This window comes from Convolutriloba macropyga, chromosome 8, assembly GCF_964194025.1.
Source record: "Convolutriloba macropyga chromosome 8, txConMacr16.3, whole genome shotgun sequence".
Lineage (NCBI taxonomy): Eukaryota > Metazoa > Xenacoelomorpha > Acoela > Convolutidae > Convolutriloba > Convolutriloba macropyga.
The window spans coordinates 13,634,908-13,658,570 of record NC_134475.1 but is presented as its reverse complement, the minus strand read 5'-3'; the positions used below and the strand labels follow the sequence as shown (position 1 = coordinate 13,658,570).

The window sequence follows — 23,663 nt, the reverse complement described above, 5'->3', positions numbered from 1 at the left end:
AGGGAACAGCCCCACTACCACAAATCACCTCCTAAGTGAATGGGTAGAGCATACACAAGAGGCCTTAGTATATGTTACCGCTGTGGGGCGACACTATTGCCCGATCATAAAACAATACCCAGCATTAGAAGAATGTCATACGCAAGATTAAAGGATGTTCTGAGAGATGCTGCAAGAATGGAAGTTAAGTAGACCTGATAGATGATCCAAGCCTTATCGGGGATACAAGCGATGACGATACACCGACAGAAGCATATTAGACACATACAGAATATTATTCCGTAATGTGGGTTAAAAAAGGGATGAAACTAACCGCTGAACTTACCACAAAAAGAAGAATCAGTTGAGCGCTAACTGTCGGAAAATCCATTTTTTAGTAGGCACTGGCACCCCAATTAGCATCATCTCATGGAATGAAATCAAACGATTGGTAGGGAAAGAAGAACACCTCAACCCGATATCTGAAAAAGCAGTAATTACAACAAACCTGTAAATACATGGAAAAGTATACTGCGAACATCAAAACCAACGGATGAACGCCAATGGTCAGTTTTTGGGTAACAATGGAACCCAGGGTCCTAATCTTAGGAAGAGAGAATCTAAGCTCAATTGGAATAGAATTATTTCAGCAAGCGCAACAAGGCGATGAATGTAATGGAGGAGCGATAAGGCGAATGAGATACATCCTTCAGATGACTCTTCTGCTTTTGTAAGTTATGTCCAAAATTCTCTACACGAAATGGTAGGGAGAAATAATTTAGAGAAAAGCCAACTTTATTGAGCCATTGACACCTACCCAACAGAAAGTCCGAAAAGTACCCATCTTGCTACAATACAAACAGCCGCTGAAGTGGAGATAAAGAAACTATTAAGTGACTACTACTTTAAAAAGCTGAGTGAATATTCAGACAGCAATATGTCACAAATCGCTTACACGGTGAAATCAGATAGAAAAAGTGGAGATCGATAGTCAAATGCTGAACAACGACGAGCTGATCGATAGTTTTAGTCAAGAACTAAGTAGAAAGCAAAACCAGCACGCTTGGCTTTCTTAAATACATTTTGAATATGCATACAAACAGTTACCCTCAAACCGAGAAACAGTTGGGCATTGTATTTTCGTCATAATAGTGGTAAAGGCCACCGGCACGTTAAAGTCCAACACGGGATTCTACGGCCTCACAAACTGTCACAGGACTTCCAAAAATTGTTCGATTCAACATTGAGTTCCCAGAATACCACGCATTCAAAGACGTGATCTTTTTAGTAACCAGAAGTTCAGAGGATTAACACTGACTCAACGTGCAAAGTTTACAAAATCGGATTAAATTAAACTCTCACTAAAACTGAGAAATGCGTTTTCGCAGAAGCGAAATCCTGCTGGCTATGATATCAAATATCAACCGACGCCGTCTTTCCCAATTTATTAAAAACAGAATCAATACAATGCTCGATGCTCTCAAAAACAACTCAAATCTCTAATGGGAAATAAACTGTCCAGTTAAGTTCATACCTAAAAGGGAAAAAAACACTAGCAGATTGGTTAGAGCGATCAATAGGTTAATACCACGAAATCTAACTTCTCTCAAACAACCACCGCAACCCAGAAGTTAGGCTACCCAGAGGCACCACAGAGGTCCAAACGATCCAGAAGAAAACACTACCACAGATTTTCAGTTTAAAATGCATCGCGTTTAACAACAAAAGATAAACTCCTAATTGTAATCAGGGACAGAGTCTAAAAACATCTAGAAATGAAAACATTAATAAGGATAAATGCCTTTGACTGTAGAACAAACAAGGAGGCTCGGTAATGTGCGTTCGCACATTAAGTTCCGACCCCGCTCATCTACATTTTCACTTAATTGTCTACCAAATGAGGAAGAGATAAAAAAATTAACACGGCAACATGTCGTTCAACAAACTAATAAATGATTAAAACAATCTACCTTAGAGGGCCTATGAGACCTGTGACTACCATAATTTGACAACCAGAAAAGACGGCGATAAAAGTTAATAAGTTTCAATTATTAATTACAACCAAAACTCGTTGTCCATTTTTTGAAAATCATTAACAACCAAATCAAGATGGCATCAGATAAAACTTATACTAAGAAGGTTAACCTGTACTTTATTAGAACAAAATATGGAACTTATCCTCAATGCGACTTGTTAACAAGTCGACAAGAAATGAGCAAAAGGGCAAAATTTAATAAAACATTGCTTATTTGAAAAGAAAAAATTTGGAACTGATTAGAAACATTATGCATCAAATCAAATCATTGAGAGATTCTTTTATACCTCCACAGAGAGCGATTGAGACCTTTAACTATCCAGGATACGTCATTCGACTGCAAAAAGAACGACGAAGAGGCAAAAAGGAAAAAAAATGCACGAAAAAATTTGCACGAAAACGATGTCCCAGCCAATTAACATTAAGCTGTTCATTAAAAACATTGAAAATCTTCGATTGCGTTTAATTAAAGTGAAAAAAATTGTGAAACAAATGACGCCCGTTATTGAAATACTGTGAAAAGAAAACAAACCTACAAAAAAAGGGGGCGAATATGCAAAAATCACGAACATTTTATGAAAACTGGTTGTACCAAGCAAGAAGACCATTTGAGGACAATAAAACTTATGAAGAGCAAATTGTATTTCACTAGATAAATGAAAGGACCTGTCATTAGAGATGCTAAGCTACATGTTAACAGAAATAAGATATGCAATTCTCAAAAATCTATTGTCTTTTTTCTAAAAAAAACAATTATTTTCAAAATTCATAGACAACAAAAACTCTCGACTAAAAGAGTAGACAGTTCGTCTTGCAATTAACTGGAAAACTAATTGCGCCTATTATTAGTGAGACTTAATCATAGCTGAACTAAAAAATTTCACACAACTTTACGAAACCACATTGCTGAAACCGTTAAATTTTAAAAAAAAAATTATCCAGGCGAACTTAAAATCTTCATTTGCGTCTTGTTTGGTCATCATAAAGTCTTTTTTTAAACCGATTGTCACAAATTGACAGCAAAAAGAACCACAAAAAATTAAAACTATCTAAATTTCGCAAAATTCTTCTGAAACAAATTGTCTAAGCCCTGAAGACAACAGTCAAAACGTTTAAACAACAGAGAATTTCTTGATTGATTCAACACAACATTAAAAAGAGCTCTATATAATGCGAAGTTACGAGAATGATACAACATTGAAAATACGAAAATAAACCAGAATCTGAACAAAAAGGGATAAGTTGAAGAATACTATTACTCTTTTTAGGAATTTAATTTGAAAGTCAATAAAACCATTACCTATTTACCGATATTAGCTATTAAGTTCATTGATTTATCTATAGTTGGCCACTGAGACCTTTCATCACCAAATATTTGACAGACGACAACAAAAATTAACAACAAAGAGCGGGCAAAATTAAAAAACTCTACCAAATTCTGCAAGGGAACGGTGTCGCAGCCCTTAAAACCATATGAATTGAAAACAAAAAAATTTCCAATTCCAAATTTTGTAAACTTTTTTTAGTTAGACTGTTATTTATTGTAACAATTTACCAAAGAAACAAAAACAACAGCAAAAATGGGCAATTATGCACAAAAATAATAAAATTTTGTATGAGAACTCGTAGTACCAAAAGCAAGAAATCCTTCCATTAAAACAATCCGCCACAAAATTAGATTGTACTCTATAGGGAAGAAAGTTTGACTTGTATTTACTGAGAATCCGCAAAAATAGACTAAAATAATATAAGAAATTGACAAGTTCAAAAAAATCACTGAAATTTCCTTAAAACAAATACATTCCTCAAAGCCAGTAAAACCCTATGGTTCTCTGAAAACATACTCTATCTACATTCAGCTTTATGTTTACTTAAGTGGGAGCTGTCATTAATGGAGTCGTGAATAAAAATTTTTGTCAATAATTAACATTAAAAGAACAAAAGCAAAATTTTTTGAAAGAAGGCAGCAGTTAAATAAAAATTGAAAGTTTCTGATTCTAGGAATACATGATAATATCGAACCTATCACCGATTTTTTCGCACGCCCAACAAACCGCCCTAGTATTCCAAGTGTTTGAGAATTAGACCAATTGTTGAGTGAAATTTTTCAAAACATTGAAAAAAACAACGATGCATAATTATCGAGTTAAATATGCAAAAAATAGCAAAATATTAATTCCAGAAGACTTTCATAGGGCACCTAAATTCAGCAACGCTCTTCTATCTCTAGCGGTAACAATAACACTCTGCCGTTAAAAATTTAAACTTATTTTAAATTATATTACCGAAAATGTGCCAAATTTTAGCAAAAATCACTGAAAATGTGAACAAAAACAGTAGAATTTTCACAAAACTTTAATACTCGATAACTCCCTGTAAAAAACGAAAATCGAAGAAATCTTTTTAATTCCATATTCTATGAAGTACGTGCTCTTCAATGATTCCACAAAATTGACTGAACAAAAAAAACCAGTTGAGTATATAGTTCCTCCCTCCCAACTAAAGTGGGGGTCGGAACAATTAGTGGTCCCTACGGGACTTGTGACTCCCTCTTGCACCACCCCAACGAAAATCACCACGGCCTATCAAAATGCTCACAGCAGCCGAATAAGTCTGTTTCAACGTACGCACAGATATCGCATTGACAGTCGAAACATGCGATGATTGTAAAGAAGCAGGTAAAAACTTAAAATGTGCCACATCTAAAATGTGTCATAAAATGTGAGAGGGCAAGATGAAAAACGTGCTTTTGCGATTTCTTTTATGCTTTTTTGATTACCATTATTTCTATAATCAAGATAATGCATGAGAACATTACACATATATCGCAAATTTCTACAGCCCTATTAACCACAAGGAACTTTCTGTTAAAACACTCAGTATCAAATTCAATTGACTGGGAATCGTTAGTAAATCAAATTGACCTTAAAATTGTCAAGGTCCTCGAAATTGTAAAAATAAAGGAAAGACCGGATGAACTGATGAAGCAAAGTCAAAACTGTTAATGACACAAGAGAATTGAGATCTGGCTGATTTGTTTCTATCTTAGCAGCACCCTTCAGGTTACAACTGTAAAGACTTTAGCCGCAAATAAAAAATTTAATCTTGATTGAAGTCAACTCAGGTTTGTTTTGGTTCCTCTGAATACTCAAAAATTTATTGCTAAGCAGAGATTCAGCATTATCGATTCAGATATTGTGATATTATGCATTGTATGCGTTCAAATGCATATATCGGACCATTCTGTGCCCGCACAGAATCATTCGAGCCCTCCTATTGCATGTGGTTTTGTAATAGCTTAAGTGGCCTATATTTGATCGAGTTTACTGACGTTTTAAAGTTTTCGCGTGGTTTGACAAATTTCTGCTGATGTAACTGATGTGTTAATTTTTCTATTTTAGATTCAAGTTTTGTACATTCTGCGTAAGTATGCGGTTAGAAATTGAAGATTTCATTGAGGAATCTGATACAAAGAATTACATTTCCAAGGAATCGAAACTTAAAAAAGGAATAAAGTCTAATTTTGATTCGTTTTACAAAAATTACACACGAGTTGCGGCTGGTCAGAAACTGCCCGAGGTTCAGCTTAACACACTGCAAACGATGCTTTTAAGTGAAGCTACACAAAGCAGTACTCTAGCTGTTGTCGAGTGCGACCAAATCTGGCAACAAGTAGCTCTGTCTTGTGGTTTTGTGGAATCGGGTATCAAAAAGAGCATCCGGTTTTTGAATAGTGGGCAATCAGAACCTGAAAATGAGGATTTTGACTCCGATTTAGAAGGTGACTTTGATGAGGATGAGGATGATGACATGGATCAACTGGACGAGGAAGGTTTTGAAGACGACGTAGAAAGTATTGATGTTGAACAATTGGGGGATAATGAAATAAGGCAGAATTCTGCAGATGATGCAGATTTTGAACGAAAACTGAGAGAATATAATCATGATGATGATGAAAGCGAAGTTTCAGAAGATCTCAACTTTGCTGATGAAAATGTCAATTTTAGTGATGAAAGTATAGCGAACGAAGATGGTGTTGATTATGACCAAAGCGATATCGAAAGCGAGGCGGAGATTGATTTACTTGATAATGACGCTAATTTGGATGACACTGAAAATGATGGTACTGAAAAGGGAAAAAAGAAGAAGGAATCGGTATTTGAGGACGATTTTCTAAAGATTGATGAACTAGAAGCTTTTTTGGACCAAGAAGACGCAAAAGATGAACGCATGATGAAACGATTGGAGAACCCTCACATGTATCACGACGATGACGAGGCATCTGACGATGATGAAAACGAGAACACTGATTTTGTTGACTATTTTTCGAGTATTGCTGGTGCTGAAGACGATAGCGCAAAGTACAGTGACTTTTTCGACCTCCCTTCCGGTAAAGGGAAAAATAAAGGGATAAAAGGAAAGCCAAGTGTGACTTTTGCCGAAAAGGATGATTATCAAAGCGCGTCAGATAATGAACCAGAACATGTACCCAAGAAGAGGAAATTTAATCTTTTCGGCGGTGACAATGAATCTGATAATCAAGAGGATGATGAGGGGAAAAGTGGACACGAGAAACGAATGGAAAAATATCGGGAAAAGATTGAGCAATTAGAAGAGCAAAGCTTAGCAGAGAAGCCTTGGCAGTTAATGGGCGAAGCGACTGCGGATCACAGACCAGCAGACAGCCTTTTAGCGGAAAATCTAGCATATGACAGTTCTGCTAGACTTCCGCCTGAAATTACAACAGAGAAAACTTTATCTTTGGAGCAAATTGTTCTGCAAAGGGTTAAAGACAAAACGTTTGACGATGTTGTGAGAAAATTCCGTCCTGCCGAGCAGCCTTTCGAGTACAGAAAAAGGATTCTGTTGGAGCAAGATAAAAGTAAAGTGAGTCTCGCAGAAGTTTACGAGCAGGAATTTTTGAAGCAAGTTCGAGAGGAAAAAGTTGAAGAGAAGAACGAAAAGCATGAAGAAATTCGAGAATTGATGAAAAAGGTGAGAATGTGTTGAAAATGCTTAAACCAGTTAGAAGTAGTAAATTAGATCAAGACCAACGGTGCAATATAATTCAACTCGAGGGTCTTTGCTGTCTGCATATAGTTAAACAAGGACTTTGTGTAGCAATCAGGCGCAAGTGGCCACATTTATGGGAGTTTTAGTCCCTCGTACAGCATAGATTTAAATTATTATTTATTTAGAAAATCAAAGGATTAGACGGTTGTGAATGTCGATTAAAAATTGAGCTTAATGTACACTATTGCAAGATTATTGGAAGAGAAGTTATCAATTGCTCTGAAAGCTGCAGCAGGACAGATATTTTTTGAACCTCAAAGAAGCTCGTCTTTAAGAGTATGACAATTCTATATAATCCACAACAGGCTAGGATAATTATTCTGACATTTCACTTCGCAACTGATGTAACAGATTGTAAATGTGCAATGAGAGCTCCTATATCGACCTGTCCGTTTTTTTAATTTCATTTTTTTTCTGGTTTTCGTTCCTATTCCTTAAATTCTTTCTAAGCCAGAGGATCGGACTAGAAATGCAGAAAAACTCAAAAAAATAAAGAATTTAAGAAAACACAAAAATTTCAAGCCATTACAATCATTAATTTTTGAAAACAAACATTGTAAACTTTAAGACTATTTGCTATAAACTGAGTGCATTGAATAAGTTCATTTAATCCTCGATTGGAAGCTAATGAGACATCTGAGCATTTAAAAAATTTTAGGACCATACAAAAACAAAAAAAAATGAAGTGTCAAAGCCATTAAAAAACTTCTCAGTGAAAACTTTTTTTTTCAATTAATATTTCAACAGAAATGGGATTCTTTTTTATCGTAACAATGTGACTTCAAAAAATTCAAAAATGTCAAGAAATATGAACAAATATATTAACACCACGAAATTTTTAAGAAAACCCGTAGTATCAGAGCCATCAAGTTAACGGAAATCAATAAATACGCTAAATTCAGCCTCAATGGTGACAAGACAATGATTTCTGTCATTGATAGGTCATTAGTAAGTCATCACAATAAGCCCAATGACCATGAAAACGACAAATACTTGAAAAAAAACCACACATTCGGGAGAAAATTGTGAGATGAAAGTGTCGAAGACGTTAAAACCACCAGTTTTTCTTTGAAACCTTTGTCTATCAATTGAAAGTCTTCTCCACGACGGTGGGATTTCCAAAGGAACGAAAATTTTGAACAAATATCCAAAAATTAAAAATTGAAAAGCTCGTGGCTTTGAAGTGATAGAACCAACAGATAGAAGATAAATCGATAAGCTAATCGGATTAGTTTTTAATAATTTTGGTTTCAGTAGAAAGAATAGGGCTCCTGTCATTAGTAGGACTGACCTACAAGTTCACAGAAATAAGGTTACGATCGGTTTATGATCAAAACAAATTTTTGAAGATTTTAAAAAAAAACCTTAACAGCCATTCGAGTCTATGCCAATACGAGTCTATGCCATAGGACTACAAAAATTTATTTAAAACTCAAAAAGAATCAAAATTCCATTAAAAATTACGAGAAATCGGAACCATAAAAAACATGAAAGCGAATTATTTGTTCATTGAGTCTCATTTGACAGTAAACGAGGTTTGTCATTGACGGAGCTTTGATATGAAAAGCGACTAGTCTCTAAGTTACATGGAAAAAATATGAAAAGATTTAAAATAAACTCCAATAGATTTCCGAATTTTTTTATAGTAAACTTCCTTATCCTTTCCAAAACTGGCCTTTCGTCTATTAGTAACGCAAAATCGTCTATTAGTAATGCAAGTTTTAAAAAACTCAAATGACAAAAATCTTAATATGAACAAAAATTACGCTAAAAGTGAACGAAATCATGCCAAATATCACGTGTTCACACAAAAGTTTGAACCTCGATAACTCCTCGAAAAACGAAATTGAAAAATATCTTTTCAATTTCGAACTCTACGCTGGAGGAGCTTTTCAATGATAGCACTCACATTCCTCTACGATGAACATTTCGATCGGACAAAATTGTCTGAACAAAAAAACCCGTTTGAGTATATAGTTCCTCCACAAGTGGGGTCCGAATAAAGGGGTTTTTGTCATTGCCTCTCTCTCATTTTGGATGTCAGTATCAGCTTCATGATGCAAATCTCGATGCTTGTTGCAAGCAAAAATGTCTACCAACACAGAAATCGTTTTAAGGAATATTTTGGCTCATCATTGCCAAGAACACCTTTTCATCATTTAACTGCATTCCTTCAGTAATAGTATAGATGGTTGCTTAGTCTTCTATCCTTTTCGGGTTTTTATACCTGCATCAACGTGACGATGGAGTCAAATGAACTCTTCAATAAAACTGCGAAGCTGTAAGCTGAGCTTGGCTATATTGCAGTGCTCTTGTTTTTGCTATCCAAAAACTGCATTGTGTTGGGGATTTGTCCTTTTTTGTCAGATTTGTTCACAAATTTTTCCATAACTTTGAACTTTCAAAACAAGATAAACAGCTTAACGCCCAGCTTCATTAGCCCCTAAAGATTGAAGAACTCGAAAAATTATCGTCTTCAAAATACAAACTTCTATTGAAAAGTCGCTAAATTTTGGAATATCGATAACTTGGAAACAATTTCTGCGGGACTACAAACTACAAAGTAATCTGCAATCAAACCCTAGATGAGATTCACTGGCACCTGACGATTGATAAACAAAAGAAATTGAAAAGAAATTTGTTGAAAAGTTCCAATAATTCGTGATGTCAATGTCTTCAAAACATGTTTCCTCTCTCTCGAAACCATCAGGAAACCCATTTTCAAGTTCGAATAAGTTTGTTTTGCTCCAAAAGTTTTAAAAAACTCAAATGTCAAAAAAAAGATGAAAAAGTCTAAAAACCCATTCGATTTTGCATGTCTGTTTGCATCACCAACACACATATCTCATAAAATGGTGCAGTGCTTTGAGTGCTGAATCTGCTTGGAAGGCAAAAATTCAAGTTGCAAATCTCAATTTAAGGAGTTTTGAAGCCCAAAAGGGTACAATTTTTTAAAAGTTTTTAGTCAATTTTTCTTGGTTTAATTGGTCTTATTTTTATGTTTGTCAATATAAATATCTTTTGCGTGATATGTTTTTTTGCATCCCTTTCGTGAGCTATATGTGTTGGTTATGGAAAGTTAAACACGCATAATGAAACTGATTTTTAATCTTTTTTTCATGTTTTGCAGAAATGTTTTGTCATTTCTTGAGTTTTTCAAACTTTTGGGTCAAATTAAACATTTTAGGATTTTAAAATGGGTTTCTGAATGGTTTCGAGAGAAGGAGAAATGGTTTTTGAATACATTAACATTACAAATTCTTGGGATTTTTCAAGAAAATGTCAAGTTTTTCAATCGTCAGGCGCCAGTGAAACTCATCTAGGGCTTGATTCTAGATTACTTTGTAGTTTGTAGAGCCGAAAACGTTTCCAAGATACTTATATAACAAATTTTAGCGACTTTTCATTAAAAATTGGAATTTTGAATATGATTTCCCGAGTTCCGCAATCTGTAGTGGCCGATGAAACTGGGCGTTACATTTTTATCCTCTTCTGAAAATTTATGGAAAAATGTGTGCAAATAGGCGAGCCACAGAGCCTCACTGGTTTGAAAATCAATTGAAATTTAAGGAGAATACGAATGAGAACGAGGAAATGCGATTAAAAAAACTGACTGGTCAGCATAGCAGCACTTCATTGCACATTTAATTTCTGTCACATCCGTTGCGATGTGAAATTTTAAAGTATTTATCCAAGCGTGTTGATTGATGATAAATTACTGATTAGTTTTTTTTGCAATGGAGTGGTTTTATGATGTTTGAAATTCTTGTGTTTGTTTTTTGGTCGCTGAGTCCAATAAAGTTTTTGGAAAGATAATATATTGGTTTACGTCTAATTTTATGTGGCATAAATGGAGTTCTGAGAACCATAACATCAAAAACTTGAGCAATACTTTAGTTTTTTTTTGCAAATTTTTCTCATTATTTTAAGAACTTTTTTCTAGTTCTTGCTTTGTTTGTTCTTTATATGCAGCCTGAGTTCTGTTGCGTTGTTTAAGTTGGAGGTTGCAAATGCAAAAATGCATATTTAAGAGGCCTTAGAAGCATATTTTGAGAGCTCTCGAAGAATATTGAGAGCTCTAGAGCAGCCTGGTTAAGAGAATAGATCGCGAGAGGGCAATGAACGAAAGTAGCTCTCTTGAAAGTTCAGTTTCCGATAAAGCACAGATTGAAAAAGAGCCATTGACCGAAATGCAAGAGTCAGTGACCGAAAAAAGCAAATGCCAAAAGGTTCATGTGCCGAAAAAAACTGGGATGCAAGTAAGATCAGTGACCAAAAGTAGTCCAAATTAGAAGTAGATGCAGTAAGAGGGTAGTGTTCAAAAACGATCTGACTCGAATCGGACTTCTAGTTTATTAATTGAGGTAAACGTTGCACCAAGTTTTTTTTCGAAGTTATTAATAGTTTATTGTTCCGACCCCACTTGTGGGGGAGGAACTATATACTCAAATGGGTTTTTTTGTTCCGTGAATTTTGGCCGATCGATATATTCGTCGTAGAGAAATGTGAGTGATATCATTAAAAAGCTGGTCCAGCGCAGAATTCAAAATTAAAAAGATTTTTTTGAATTTCGTTTTTTTTCGAGGAGTTATCGAGGATTGAAGTTTTGTGTGAACACGTGGTATTTGTTCACTTTTAGTGCAATTTTTCTCGAAATTAAAATTTTTTTTTTTACAAAAATAGTATTTCAAAATTAAATTTCACGCCGAAAAATGGTCCAATTTTGTGTTCCTAATAGACTAAAGTCGATAAAAAAGACTAGTTCTGGTCTCATAGGGAAGTTCACTATCAAAAAAATTCGAACTCTATTTGAGAGCCCTTTTTTAATAAAACTTTTCTCTTTTTTTGCTTTTTTAAGTCACCTAGAGACAAGTCACTTTTTATATCGACGTTCTTTTAATGACAACTCTCTTTTACAGTCAAATGAAGCCCAATGAACAAAAAATGTCGTTTTCAAGGAATTGCTCACGTTTTTTTTGGCTTCGATTCTGAGTTTTCGTAATTTTGAATGAAATTTTAAATTTCTTTTTGAAGTTTTACTAATTTTTTGGAGTTATATGGCAGGTATTCATTGACTAACAGTGCAATATGTTCCATAATGAGCATTAAGTGAACATATCTAGTTCATTGAGGGGGCAGCTAATGACTGTTAAGACTTAAAAAATAATTTTTCGAATTTTTTTTCGAACATTAAAGAATCATAAACTTATTATTGTGAATTGTTTGTCCTCTACTGCCCTCTACGACCCTCTGCCTTCCTACTGCAACCAAATTTAATCTGGTTAGCGGTTTTATCTTCAACTATTGGTAATATGACTTCAATGACACAAGATTTCAATTTTTTTTAATTTTTTTTTTGGATATTTTTGTATTATTGGTTACTTTGGAACTCTTTATCACATTATCAAAACATTATACACATTATCAAAAAATAACTGTAATCCAATTGACTTAGAGAGGACGTTCAGTGGATCACAGAGAAAGTTTTCAGAGAAAAACTAATGGTTTAATTGTCTTCGACACTTTCTTCTCGCACTTTTCTACTGAATTTTGGTTTTTTGCCTGTTTTTGTTATCGTTTTCGGTAATAAGACTTATTGTGATGTCTTTTTAACTATCTATGCATGAAAAACATCGTTTTCCTCCCTAAGGGTTATATCTGAGCGTATTTATTGACTTCCGTTGAAAGCTATTGAATTTAATGGCTGTTAAAAACAATTTTTCAAAAATTTTTTGAACAATAAATCCTAAATTTTTCGTGAACTGTTAGTCAGTGTCAGTATTGACAGGACCCACTTGCTTTTACTGCAATTAAAAATATTCTGTTAAGCTGTTTTATCTTCTAACTATTGGATATATGACTTCAAAGACATAAGATTTCAGTTTTTTAAAATTTTTTCTTGGATATTTTCGTATTATTGGTTACTTTTGAAATCTCATCACATTATCCAAATATTGACAGCTCCCATAAGCTCAAAAACAATTTTCCGTGGATCACCAATAAAAATTTTATAGAAAAATTTATGGTTTAAATGGCTTCGACACGTTCTTCTTGCACTTTTCTACTGAATTTTTGATTTTCTCCTTTTTTTGTTGTTTTAATGGTCATAAGACTTATTGTGATCTCATAATGAATACCTATGCATGACAAACATTGATGTACTCTCATCGGGGCATCTTTGAGCGTTTTTATTGACTTACGTTGAAAGCTATTGAATTTAATGGCTGTTAAAATAAAAATAAATTTTCGAAAATTTTATTTGAACAATAACAAATCCTAAATTTTTCGTGAACTGTTAGTCGGTGTCAGTATTGACTGGACCCACTTGCTTTCTACTGCAACTAAAAATATTCTGTTTAGCTGTTTTATCTTCTAACTATTGGTTATATGACCTCAATGACACAAGATTTCAGTTTTTTTTTTAAATTTTTTTGGAAATTTTTTTAAAATTGGTTACTTTTGAACTCTTTATCACATTATCCAAACATTATACATATTATCCAAAAATTATTGTAATCCAATTGGCTTAGAGAGGACGTTCAGTGGATCACAGAGAAAGTTCTCAGAGAATAGCTAATGGTTTAATTGTCTTCGACACTTTCTTTCTCACTTTTCTACTGAATTTTAGTTTTTGCCTGTTTTTGTTATTGTTTTCAATCATAAGACTTATTGTGATGTCTTTTTAACTATCTATGCATGACAAACATCGTTCTCCTCCCTAAGGGTTATATCTGGGCATAGTTATTGAGCTCCGTTGAAAGATTGGGTTTACTGGCTGTTAAGGGTTTAAAAATTTTTCGAAATTTTTTTCGAACATTAACCAATCCTAAATTTTTTTTCGTGAACTCTTGGTCAATGTTGGTTCTAACAGAGTCCCTTTCCGTTCTACTGCAGCCAAAATTAATCTGGTTAGCGGTTTTATCTTCTACCTATTAGTTTTAAAACTTCAATGCCACGAGATTTCATTTTTTTTCGGGTACTTTATTTTTGGATCCTTTTGAAATCACATCATCTTACTGCTTATAGTCCCTATTGGTCTAGGGAAGAAGTTCAACGGATAATAGATAAAGTTTTCAGAGAAGAGCTTATGATTTGAATTGCTTCGACATTTTCTTCTGGCACTTTTATACTGAATTTGTGGTTTTTGCCTCTGTTGTTGTTTTCATAGTCATTAACTTGTTGTAAGGTCTTATTGATGGAATACGATTGGCAAACAAATTTATTGTCCCATCGAGGCATCATTTATTGTATTTACTGGCTTCCGTTGAATGCTAATGAATTTAATGGCGTTGATAATACGAGTGTTCCCGAAAATTTCGTGCTTCTGATGTATTTGTTCATATTTGTTGATTTTTTGAAATTATATTGATAAAAAAGTTGTCCGTTTCTCTTGAAAAATTAATTTAAAATAGAAGAGTGTTTACTGAAAAGTTCATTTTTTAATGCCTTCGACACTTTTATCGCTCAATTTTTTCCTAAATTCGCTGTTTTTGTTCTTTAGGTAGCCGTAAATTGCTCACAGGTCTCATAGGCTTGTAATTGAGGACTGAATGAATGATGTTACCCGAAGCATTCAGTTTATAGCGAATAGTCTCAAAATTTATGATAAACATATTGAAATGTTTTTCAAACGTTTTAGTTTTTGTTGTTCTTTTCGTCAAATTGTAACTTCTATTCATCAATGAGAGGTCCCATCAAATTTCGTGTATTTCAAGAAATAACATATATATTGATATTATGTGCCACTGTTGTTTCGGCCAATTTTTGTGTTTCTTTTTCTCTTCTTTCAGAACAATCGCGTAATAACAGATCCCAATGGTTTTTAAATGTGGCCCAAGTAAACTTATTTAATCTTTCAGTATAAATCCTTCAACTGAAATAATAGAAATAACAATTGAATTAAAAATACATAATATTCAAATGATAGCTTTTGATTTTAATGGTAGCAAAAGTTTGTGTTTTCGCAAACAGTTCGTAATTTTTTGAGTTTCTCTTTAGTTTGTTTCTATGGCATAGTCTGACCAAAGACAGGTGCTTTTGGTTTTGTAGTGGCTTTTTAGTAATTTATCAAGGATTTTTTTTTAAAAAAACCAATGTTTTTTAAGATTTGAAATTTTTTGGTGTAAAAAATGTTGATTAATTTTTAAGTTTCGCCTCACTGTTCGTTCTTTTTGTCGGCTTGTTACCTAGTCTCGTTAAGAAAACTTTTCATCTGCTGTATAGTTAGGAAAAGGTAAACTTGTGTAGTTAAAGTTTTATCTGACTGCATTTTGACGTTGTTACTAGGTGCTTTTAAATTTAGATATTCAGGTTTTGCCGTGAAAATTTTGTTGGTGCTAGTTTTTTCCTCTTAGTCTCTTCAATGTCAGATCACGTTGGTGCTGTAATGAAGCATGGCATTAGTAATTCAATTAGTAGATAGGTTGTGTAACGATTGTTTTAAACTCAGACATCTATTTTTGTTATCTCTTGATTTGGTTGACAATTTAGTCAAAAATGTAGATGAGCTCGGGTCGGAACATCATGTGCGAACGCACATTAACGAGCCGCCTTGTTGGAGGTTCTGATATTGGTTTAAGCTGCTTGGAGAAATTTATAGCTTACCGCCAAGGCAGGTTGAAATTAGCCCCCTACTTCCTTTCGAGGTAATTTCTTCGGAAGTTTGTCGGCTGTTTCACTGTCATCAGAGCGGAACACATTTCTGACCAATGCATTGCGCTCATTTTCTCTACTTTTGGGGAGATTAATATCCGTGAAATTAATATTGGGATGGGCACACATGTTCTTCCAGAGGTTTGTAAAAGTTTAAGTAAAATATTTTTTAGCTTTCTTTTACGGACCTGCTAGTAGTTTGTTGAATGATGGTTCCATTTATGCTAACGGCTCAAGTTGTTTAGCCACAGTCCTTTGACGAAAGACTGAAAGAATGTATCTGTATTCAAATTCGTTTTGTTTTTCACGGGGTGCGGGGTGTTGGTAGCATTTTTGCTTCCCTATATTCCGCGTGATTTTAGTTAATTCGACAGTTATGAACTTGTGTAAATTTGCGTGACTTAACCTTGCCGTTTCTCTGCTGTGATGCGGCCTAGAGTTGGAATAAGCAATCAGTCCGTTCATCAGTGTTATTCAGTGTTGTAACCTTTGCTATTACTTAACTATTGGTATGTACCTGCCCAATGATGAAATGAATTCTTCTTGCAGTAATTCAGTTTCCGATGTGTGTGAAATAATGGTTAAGTGACTCTGCTTGAAGTCACTGAGAACTTCAGGCGTTCATCGAGAACCGCGAAACGGTTCGAGATATTAAGTCAGAATTTCGAAGTGACTTCTGCAGAGTCACTTAATTAACCATGCTTAAAACCCGAAACGCGCACGTTTTGAAATGCGCAAGTCAACGAAATTCAAGTTCTGGCTTAGTAGAAACTTCTGGCATTTTAATTTCGGGCACCGCAGACTTTCGGCATTTTAAAATGTGCACGTGTGTGTTTTAATCTTGACAACGAGATCTCATCGAATACTAGAATCTTACCCTTTTGCATTGGTACCGAGGCTGTAAGTCTCCCAAGGGGGGACTTGAGTTTCTTTGGCTCGCTGAGATTGAGCCTTTCAAACCCGTCTCTTGTCTTCGTGTATTCTTTCTCAGATCGTGCTCTCAGTCAAGGAACCCAACTAGACGTCTAGCGTTGCTCGTGTTGCAAAGAGAAAGAGTCAGAGTCAGAATTGAGATTAGGCCACCAAAAATGAAGAAAAGAAGATGATGAGTTAGTTGTGTATGTGTTCCATATGTCCGTTGCTCCATAAAACACACAGGCCATCAGAAAGAGATAGAAAGTCGATTAAAAGAAAAGATTGATTGAATTGAAATTGCGATAAAAAGTCCTAGGGACTGCCCATATTGTCGAGTCTATTTTTCGCTGTTTCAAACAGTATCGTCTGTACAGGTGTAATGTATTGGAGTTCAGTGGTCGTGTTAGTAAGTTGATCTTGGATCAGTTCTCTTATTGCTGCATTGTTGCTAGAAGCTCTCTTGAGGTATTGTATATTTCTCTGGGCTAGAAGTGTGCTCACTCTGGGAAGGTTCGCTGCGTTATGTAGCTCTTCTGACGATGTCCATCTGGGTAGATCTAATGCTACTCTTATGGCTTTGTTTTGTTGTATTTGAAGTCTCATGATGCTGTGCTTGGGAGCATTCGCCCATGCCGGCGAAGCGTACTCCATAATTGGTCGTATCGTTGCTCTATATAGTAATATGAGGCACTTAGAGTTGACACCTTTCGCTTTCAGCATCATGAGTCCATTTATTCTCCCAAACATCTTGTTTTCAATCTTCCTGATCTGCGCCGCCCAAGTTAGATTATCGTTCAACTCAACTCCGAGAAAAGTAGACGACTTCGGTGGATTTAGAATTACGTCTTGCAGTTTGAGATGGTGGTGGCTTTTGTCTCTATTTCTGGTCAATAACATGAAGTTTGTTTTCTCGGGATTAATTTTGATTTTCCAAAGGTTGCACCACATGTCCAGTGAGTTGAGAGCCTTCTGTAGTTTGAAAGTAGCTGCTCTACAGTTTCTGCCACTCGTGCATATTGCAATACCATCTGCATATTGGGAGACTTTTGCATTCGAGACTTCTGGACTGCTGACATAGATGTTGAACAGTGTAGGGCTGATTACGCTGCCCTGTGGTACTCCTGCACTTGGTTTAAAGCTGTTGGCCACAGCCTGTTGGTATATTACAGTCAGCTCTCGGTCTTTGAGATAGCTTACGGTCCATTTTATGATCCACTCTGGCACTTTGTTTAGCTGCATTTTATAGATTAGTCCTTTATGCCACACCGCATCGAATGCCTGCTGAACATCGAGAAAAGCTGCTGCGGTTGGCTGCTTCCAGAGGGCTTCATTGAAAATATGTTCGCTTAAACAGAGTAAATTGTCGGTTGTAGAGCGACCTGCTCTGTATGCGCCTTGCGCGTTGGTGAAGATATCGTTACTTTCACAGTGCTTGTTTAAGTGCTCCTTGATAACAACTTCGCACAATTTACCGATGCAACTTGTGAGGGAGAGAGGTCTGTAATTCTTGAGATCAGAGTGGTCTTTATTTGGCTTGGGCAGCATGGAGACATTGGATCTTTTCCAGCAGTCAGGCACAATTCCATCTTTTAGAGAGCTTTGTATTATGTCACTGAGTTCTTTCATTATTGCGTCTGGTAGCTGTTTCAATATTTTATACGATATTCTGTCAGGTCCTGGAGCAGTGTTTTTCCTCCCTCTGATGATGTTTCTCAGTTGTTCAACCTCGACTGTAGTTTCGCTGTGGTTAGGGGGCAGGCGAAACTGTGATATTTCATTCTCGTTCACGTATGTTTCAACTAGATCTTTAATCTCTTCAGCTTCCTGAGTTACAGCCTCATGCATTCTCATATTCTGTTTCAGTTTCTCAGCAAATTTATCTGCTGCCTCCTGCGTGCTAATTTTAAGCTGGTTTGCATTGCTCTTACTAGATTGCGTGAGTTTCTTGTAAGCCTTCCAGAAATCGATGCCCTTCCCATTTGAGTTCATGCTGGCCACCGTCTTCAGTTCTTGATTCAGCCTTTCTTGTATTAGTGATTGTGAGAGCTTTCTCGATGTTCTATTGAGCTCTGATGTGAGGTATCTCTCCTCTGAGTATCCTCTCATGCCCAGTCTTCTCAGCTTTCTGACTTTTCTCTGCAGCTGGTGTTTCTTTCTGGTGAGCGCGACTATTTCTTTGTTTTGTATTGGTTTAGCTTCTTTGAGGCTGCTCTCGTAGCACGTCTTACTGTGGGTTGCTATGCTTTCTGCTCTGCTGTTCAAATCTGCATACTGGCTTCTGTAGCAATTCACCATCTCTCTGAAGCATTTCCAATTTGGCCGCAGTGATCTAAATTTTGGAGCTCGCAGGTTAAATTCGCTGATGGTCATATAGTGGTCGCTCAGAGTCTCTTCAAATATTTCGAACTTCAGAAAGTGTTTTGCCAAAGGCTTAGAGCACAGGTGCAGGTCTAAAACGGATCCGTTCTCATGCGTTTTGAGGTCGTTATTCAGAAGTATGTATTCTTCATCCAGAAGTTCCTCAACGACTCGACCTGTTGCATCGCTCTTTGTGGACATAGGGTTGATGTTTATGTTCTGGAGATTAAAATCTCCCACCACTATGCATTTTGTATTGTGCCTGACCAAGTGACTTGCTTCAATCTCATTGCCGGGTGAACAGTATATCAGAGTAATGTCAACATCCGATTCTTTGAGTCTTATATGCAGCTTCTCGTTGGTTTTAGAGTTGTTTTTGACGAATTTGTTGTCTAGCAGTGTGTAGTTTAGTCCCTCTCCTATATATATGGCTGAGCCATGTATATTGTCGTTTATGCTTGCAGCGAAGATAAAATTTCGCAGATGAGGAGGCTGCTTCGTTTTTGTCTCGTTAAAACAGGCTACATGAATGCCCTTGTCCAATAAAATTGGTTCAATAACTCTGAGCTTTGGTCTCAAGCCTCTGACGTTCTGTTGAGCTACTTTAAGGTTTGCCATGATGAATTGATGTTCGTTGGCTTGCGAATTGATGCTTGAATTCTCTAATCTTCCCATCATAATTAACTTGACTGTAGTTATGACCAGAGACAACGTTTAGAGCCTGGAGGATGTTTATCTTTTGCTTAGGGGAATCGAAGAAGCATTGTATCATGGCTGCAATAATTGTCATGCTATTTTGTTCTCTTTGCTCCGCCAGATTGATCTTGTTGTTTAGTTCAGCTACTTTGTTCTCAAGTATTTGGACCCTTTCAGTGAGGTTGCTCTCTATTTTCTCGAGCCTCTTGTCGATGTTGCTGAGGACTTCTTCAATCTTGTTCAGAGAGCTTTGTGGACTAGAGTGTGCCTTGCTCTTCACTGCATAAGCATAGCTGCTAGCTCGTGCTTCTCGGTACTTGGAGCAGCCTCGATAATTTGCAGAGTGACTCTCTCCGCAGTTAGAGCATTTGGCACTTTCTGGAGCAACATCACATTCTCTTATAACATGCTCTCCGCCACATCGTCTACATTTGAGATTGTTCGGGCAGTCCTTCGCCTTGTGGTCATATTGGAGGCATTTGAAGCATTGTACTACCGAGGGCTCTAGTCTCGATCGCTCACATCTCTTTCTCTGATTGAAAATTTTGACACCTTTATCAACAGCATTCCTGGCAGTTGTCTCTGTGTTTGTAAATACTCTTATGAGCCTCGTAGGTTGGTTGGTTGCACGACTTGTTATTCTATGTACTGATGTTGCCTCCATGTTCTGACTTTGCAGCTCACTTTTAACGTCCTCAGGATCAATGTCTTGGTCTACACTTGTTATGACGAAGCTCGGTTTCACCGGGTTGGTGGCAGCAGTGCTTAGTTTGACTTGGTAGTTTGCGAATGCTTCCTTGACTTTATTTGCAGTAATCATCTTTGCTATCTCGATAGTTCTTGGTTTCATCGAGTAGCCTTTTCCGTTCTGACTTCGCCTCACTTCTCCGTAATTCGGGTTGCCAGTTAAGTTCTTCAGCTGCTGGTTGAATTCTTTGTGGCTCGGTGTTTCATGTTCAAATGTGAAGTAGACTACTTTTATATGTTGCTCAGGTTGCCTCTTTCTAAACTTGGACCTGGTTCGGGGTCCATCAGTTGCTTTGCGTTTTCTCTGGCTTTGGTTGTGGCTCGTTGCTAGACTTTGGTCGAGGTTGGAGGCTTGAGATATGTCAAGACTTGGAGCAGAGCAGTTCACTGTTGAGGCAGCTGGTTGGAAGATCTTCGCATTAAGAGAGAAAGGATTGCGAAGAGACATTACTGAGTTGGCTTGAAAGACTAGAGTTGTAAAAAGCTCGAAATCGATGTTTGTACAGGGGTAAAAGCTTGAAGCAGGGGTTGATAAAAGCTCGAGTTGTAAGTTTGTACAGTCTAAAAGCTCGAGATGAGAGTTTGTACAGGGTTCGTCTTTGTACAGAGGTAAAAGTGGAGTTGTCTAAAAGCTCGAAATGAGAGTTTGTACAGGGTTCGTCTTTGTACAGAGGTAAAAGTAGAGTTGTTGTCTAAAAGCTCGAGTTGGAGGTTTGTACAGTCTAAAAGCTCGAGATGAGAGTTTATACAGGGTTCGTCTTTGTACAGAGGAAAAAATGGAGTTGTTGTCTAGGAAGCTCGAGTTGGATGTTTGTACAGTCTAAGAGCTCGAAATGAGAGTTCTCTTCTTTGTACAGGGGTAAAAGCAGAGTTGGTGTCTAAAAACTCGAGTTGGTAGAAGAGCTTGATCTTTGTACAGTTAAAAGGGGCTCGTGACTCGATGACTGAAAGGGAGAGAGGCGATGTTCAATGTCCCAACACAGGAGCTTATTGGTTCAGGCTGGACGAGCGGAGTGCAGTGGTGCTTCTCTTATCTTCACCCACTATGTGGGCAGAGTTGTCTTCTTGCACCCTCTTCGTCTGGGATCGCGGCGTCTCGCGACGTCTAGCACTCTCTTTGCTCGTCCTCGCGACGTCTTGCTCGGTCCCCCTCTTACTGAGAGTGAGACTAGCAGCTTACCGCCTATCTATAGACTGTAGTGCTAGCCTCAAGTCTTTGGCTCAGGACGGCTAACACCGGGATTCCTTTGCCTCCAACTAGTCTCAGCGTTCGAGGGAATTCTTCTTGGACCGGTCACACCAGGGAGCTTGCAGGTCCTAGAGCTAGCTCGAGCTTTCCTGAAAAGGTTGCTCAGGGGGCGAGTGTTGCGTTCGTGAGAGTACGACAACCCTTTGGTGTCTAAACCTGGGCTTGTGCTCTCGACGGAACCGAAGTTCAAGTGGTACCGCCAACACTCTAACTTATAGCACCAGGTACTCTTGACTCAGTGCGAGCTAGCTCAGGAGTAAGTGCTATGGTGGCCGGGTTGTCCCGCGTAGACTCAGCCTCAACTCCCGCGTAGTGTAGATTGGCAGCGCAGTTCTGGCAGGGGGCCTTTGGGAAGGGGGGTGGCGCGCAACTAAAGCCTCGCCTCTTGGAAAAGAGACTAAGAGATTAACTAAGTCGGCTTATCGTCGTTGCTGAGAAAGTGTTATACTGCGTACTCTTCATCTAGCTCCTCATCTGTCGTCTTGGGTTGGGTTCTTACTCTTTTGCATTGGGACGCTGAGCATACGCTTACATCTCTAAGTTTTCAATATCAAGTTTAAGCCGTCTCATTCTTTATATTGATCAATATTTGAGTCATGAGAGGTAATTTGTTTGTTTGGTTAGGTGTTCTATCGTCTCGACATGTTATCTCACTTCTCCCTGACGCCCCAAGAGCCGACTAGTGAGATGAAGATAGTGAAGAATGCACCAGCTGTGACTATGGAGGAGACTGTGCCTGTCACACTCTCAACTAGTGCACAACTCGCACCCGAGGAAGTTAGAAAGGTGAGATGTTATTTTTGTGAGCTACTCATATTGATTTCGAAGCGAGCTTTTGGTGTTACTCAGCGATCTAAGTGTTCTGCAGTGATGGCTCAAAAAGTTTGAACCCCTCGGTGTGGATTATATCTATTGTATATCTATAACTATTATAGCTATTATAATTATGACATCTATTATATCTACACAGTTTACACCTTTATACTTGTATGTATTTACTGTTCCGACTGGTCCACACCCTTAGTCCAAAAAACACTTTGTTCATATAAACTATAGAAATCAACTAAGGCGAGCAATCTATTGGTTCAACACTTTCCTTTTCATTTTCAACTGATTAGTCGATTTACAGCTGATAGTTTCGATCATGCCTAATGGATTAAATGCTACCAAGTTCGCAAATTAATTGTCAACCTCCAAGTTTCTTCATGTCAGCAGAGTTCTGTTTAATTCCACTCAATTGAAGTTTGTAGCAATTATATAACTCCTACTGGTCCTTTATATGCGAGTTCTTGCTTGAACGGTTTTTCGTCTGACTCATTTGACTTTTCTTCCTAAAAGACGGGATAAACAGATAAAGCCTGGCGGATGTTAAATCCTCTTAGAGCCTTTCGGCTTGCTAGGCTCTATGTATGCCATTCACCAAAACTGTTTTGAGACATATATTCATGGTGTGTAGGGCGGTTCTTAGAGTTTAACCCCCACCAACTTAAAGGCTGAATGGCTTATTACAATCCAATTGGTTTTCTTACAGGTTAAAAAGTCAGAAGGGAAAGCTCTGAATGAACGGACGAAGACAGACAAGTTGCGTCATCGGAGGTGGAAAAAGGCAAGACAGAAGGCAATTGCCCGCCATGAAGAGAAGAAGTTAGCCCCTGACTCGGAAGAGAAGGCCATGTTAGATCTGAAGAAAGCAGCGAGAGGCAACCGAAATTTGAAGATAGTATCTGATACCAAAAATACGGCAAATGTCACTGGAAATATGACCTCAACAAGTTTCTTTTCACAACTTAGCGACAAACAAAACTCGAAAGACTTGGGAAAAGTTGGCAAGGCTAAAAATAAAAATAGTGATGAGAAAAAAGCTGCTAAATTTAAGCTATGAAAGTTATGTTTCTCCATTAAGAATGAAATGCACTTCGATAAATTTTTATCTGTGTGTCTAAAATCAGTATTGTTTAA

General features: G+C 37.0%; 2 protein-coding genes across 3 annotated transcripts in view; both read left to right on the top strand.

Annotated features, from left to right (window-relative positions):
* LOC142344494 (galactokinase-like) overlaps window positions 1–23,663 on the top strand; it is a 451,158-nt gene that overhangs the window by 295,663 nt on the left and 131,832 nt on the right. The gene's annotated exons all lie outside the window — the stretch shown is intronic.
* Window positions 5,394–23,592, top strand: LOC142344489 (uncharacterized). The gene is made up of 3 exons (XM_075396160.1): window positions 5,394–7,009; window positions 22,329–22,490; window positions 23,236–23,592. The coding sequence occupies exons 1-3, from the start codon at window positions 5,444–5,446 to the stop codon at window positions 23,584–23,586; spliced, it is 2,079 nt and encodes a 692-aa protein (XP_075252275.1). The 5' UTR covers window positions 5,394–5,443; the 3' UTR covers window positions 23,587–23,592.

Excerpts from the sequence above, each read along its gene's own strand:
- LOC142344489 (XM_075396160.1), top strand. The coding sequence starts at position 5,444 with ATGCGGTTAGAAATTGAAGATTTCATTGAGGAATCTGATACAAAGAAT. Across the intron at positions 7,010-22,328 it reads TTCGAGAATTGATGAAAAAG|GTGTTCTATCGTCTCGACAT; the intron begins GTGAGAATGTGT and ends TTGTTTGGTTAG. Across the intron at positions 22,491-23,235 it reads CACCCGAGGAAGTTAGAAAG|GTTAAAAAGTCAGAAGGGAA; the intron begins GTGAGATGTTAT and ends GTTTTCTTACAG.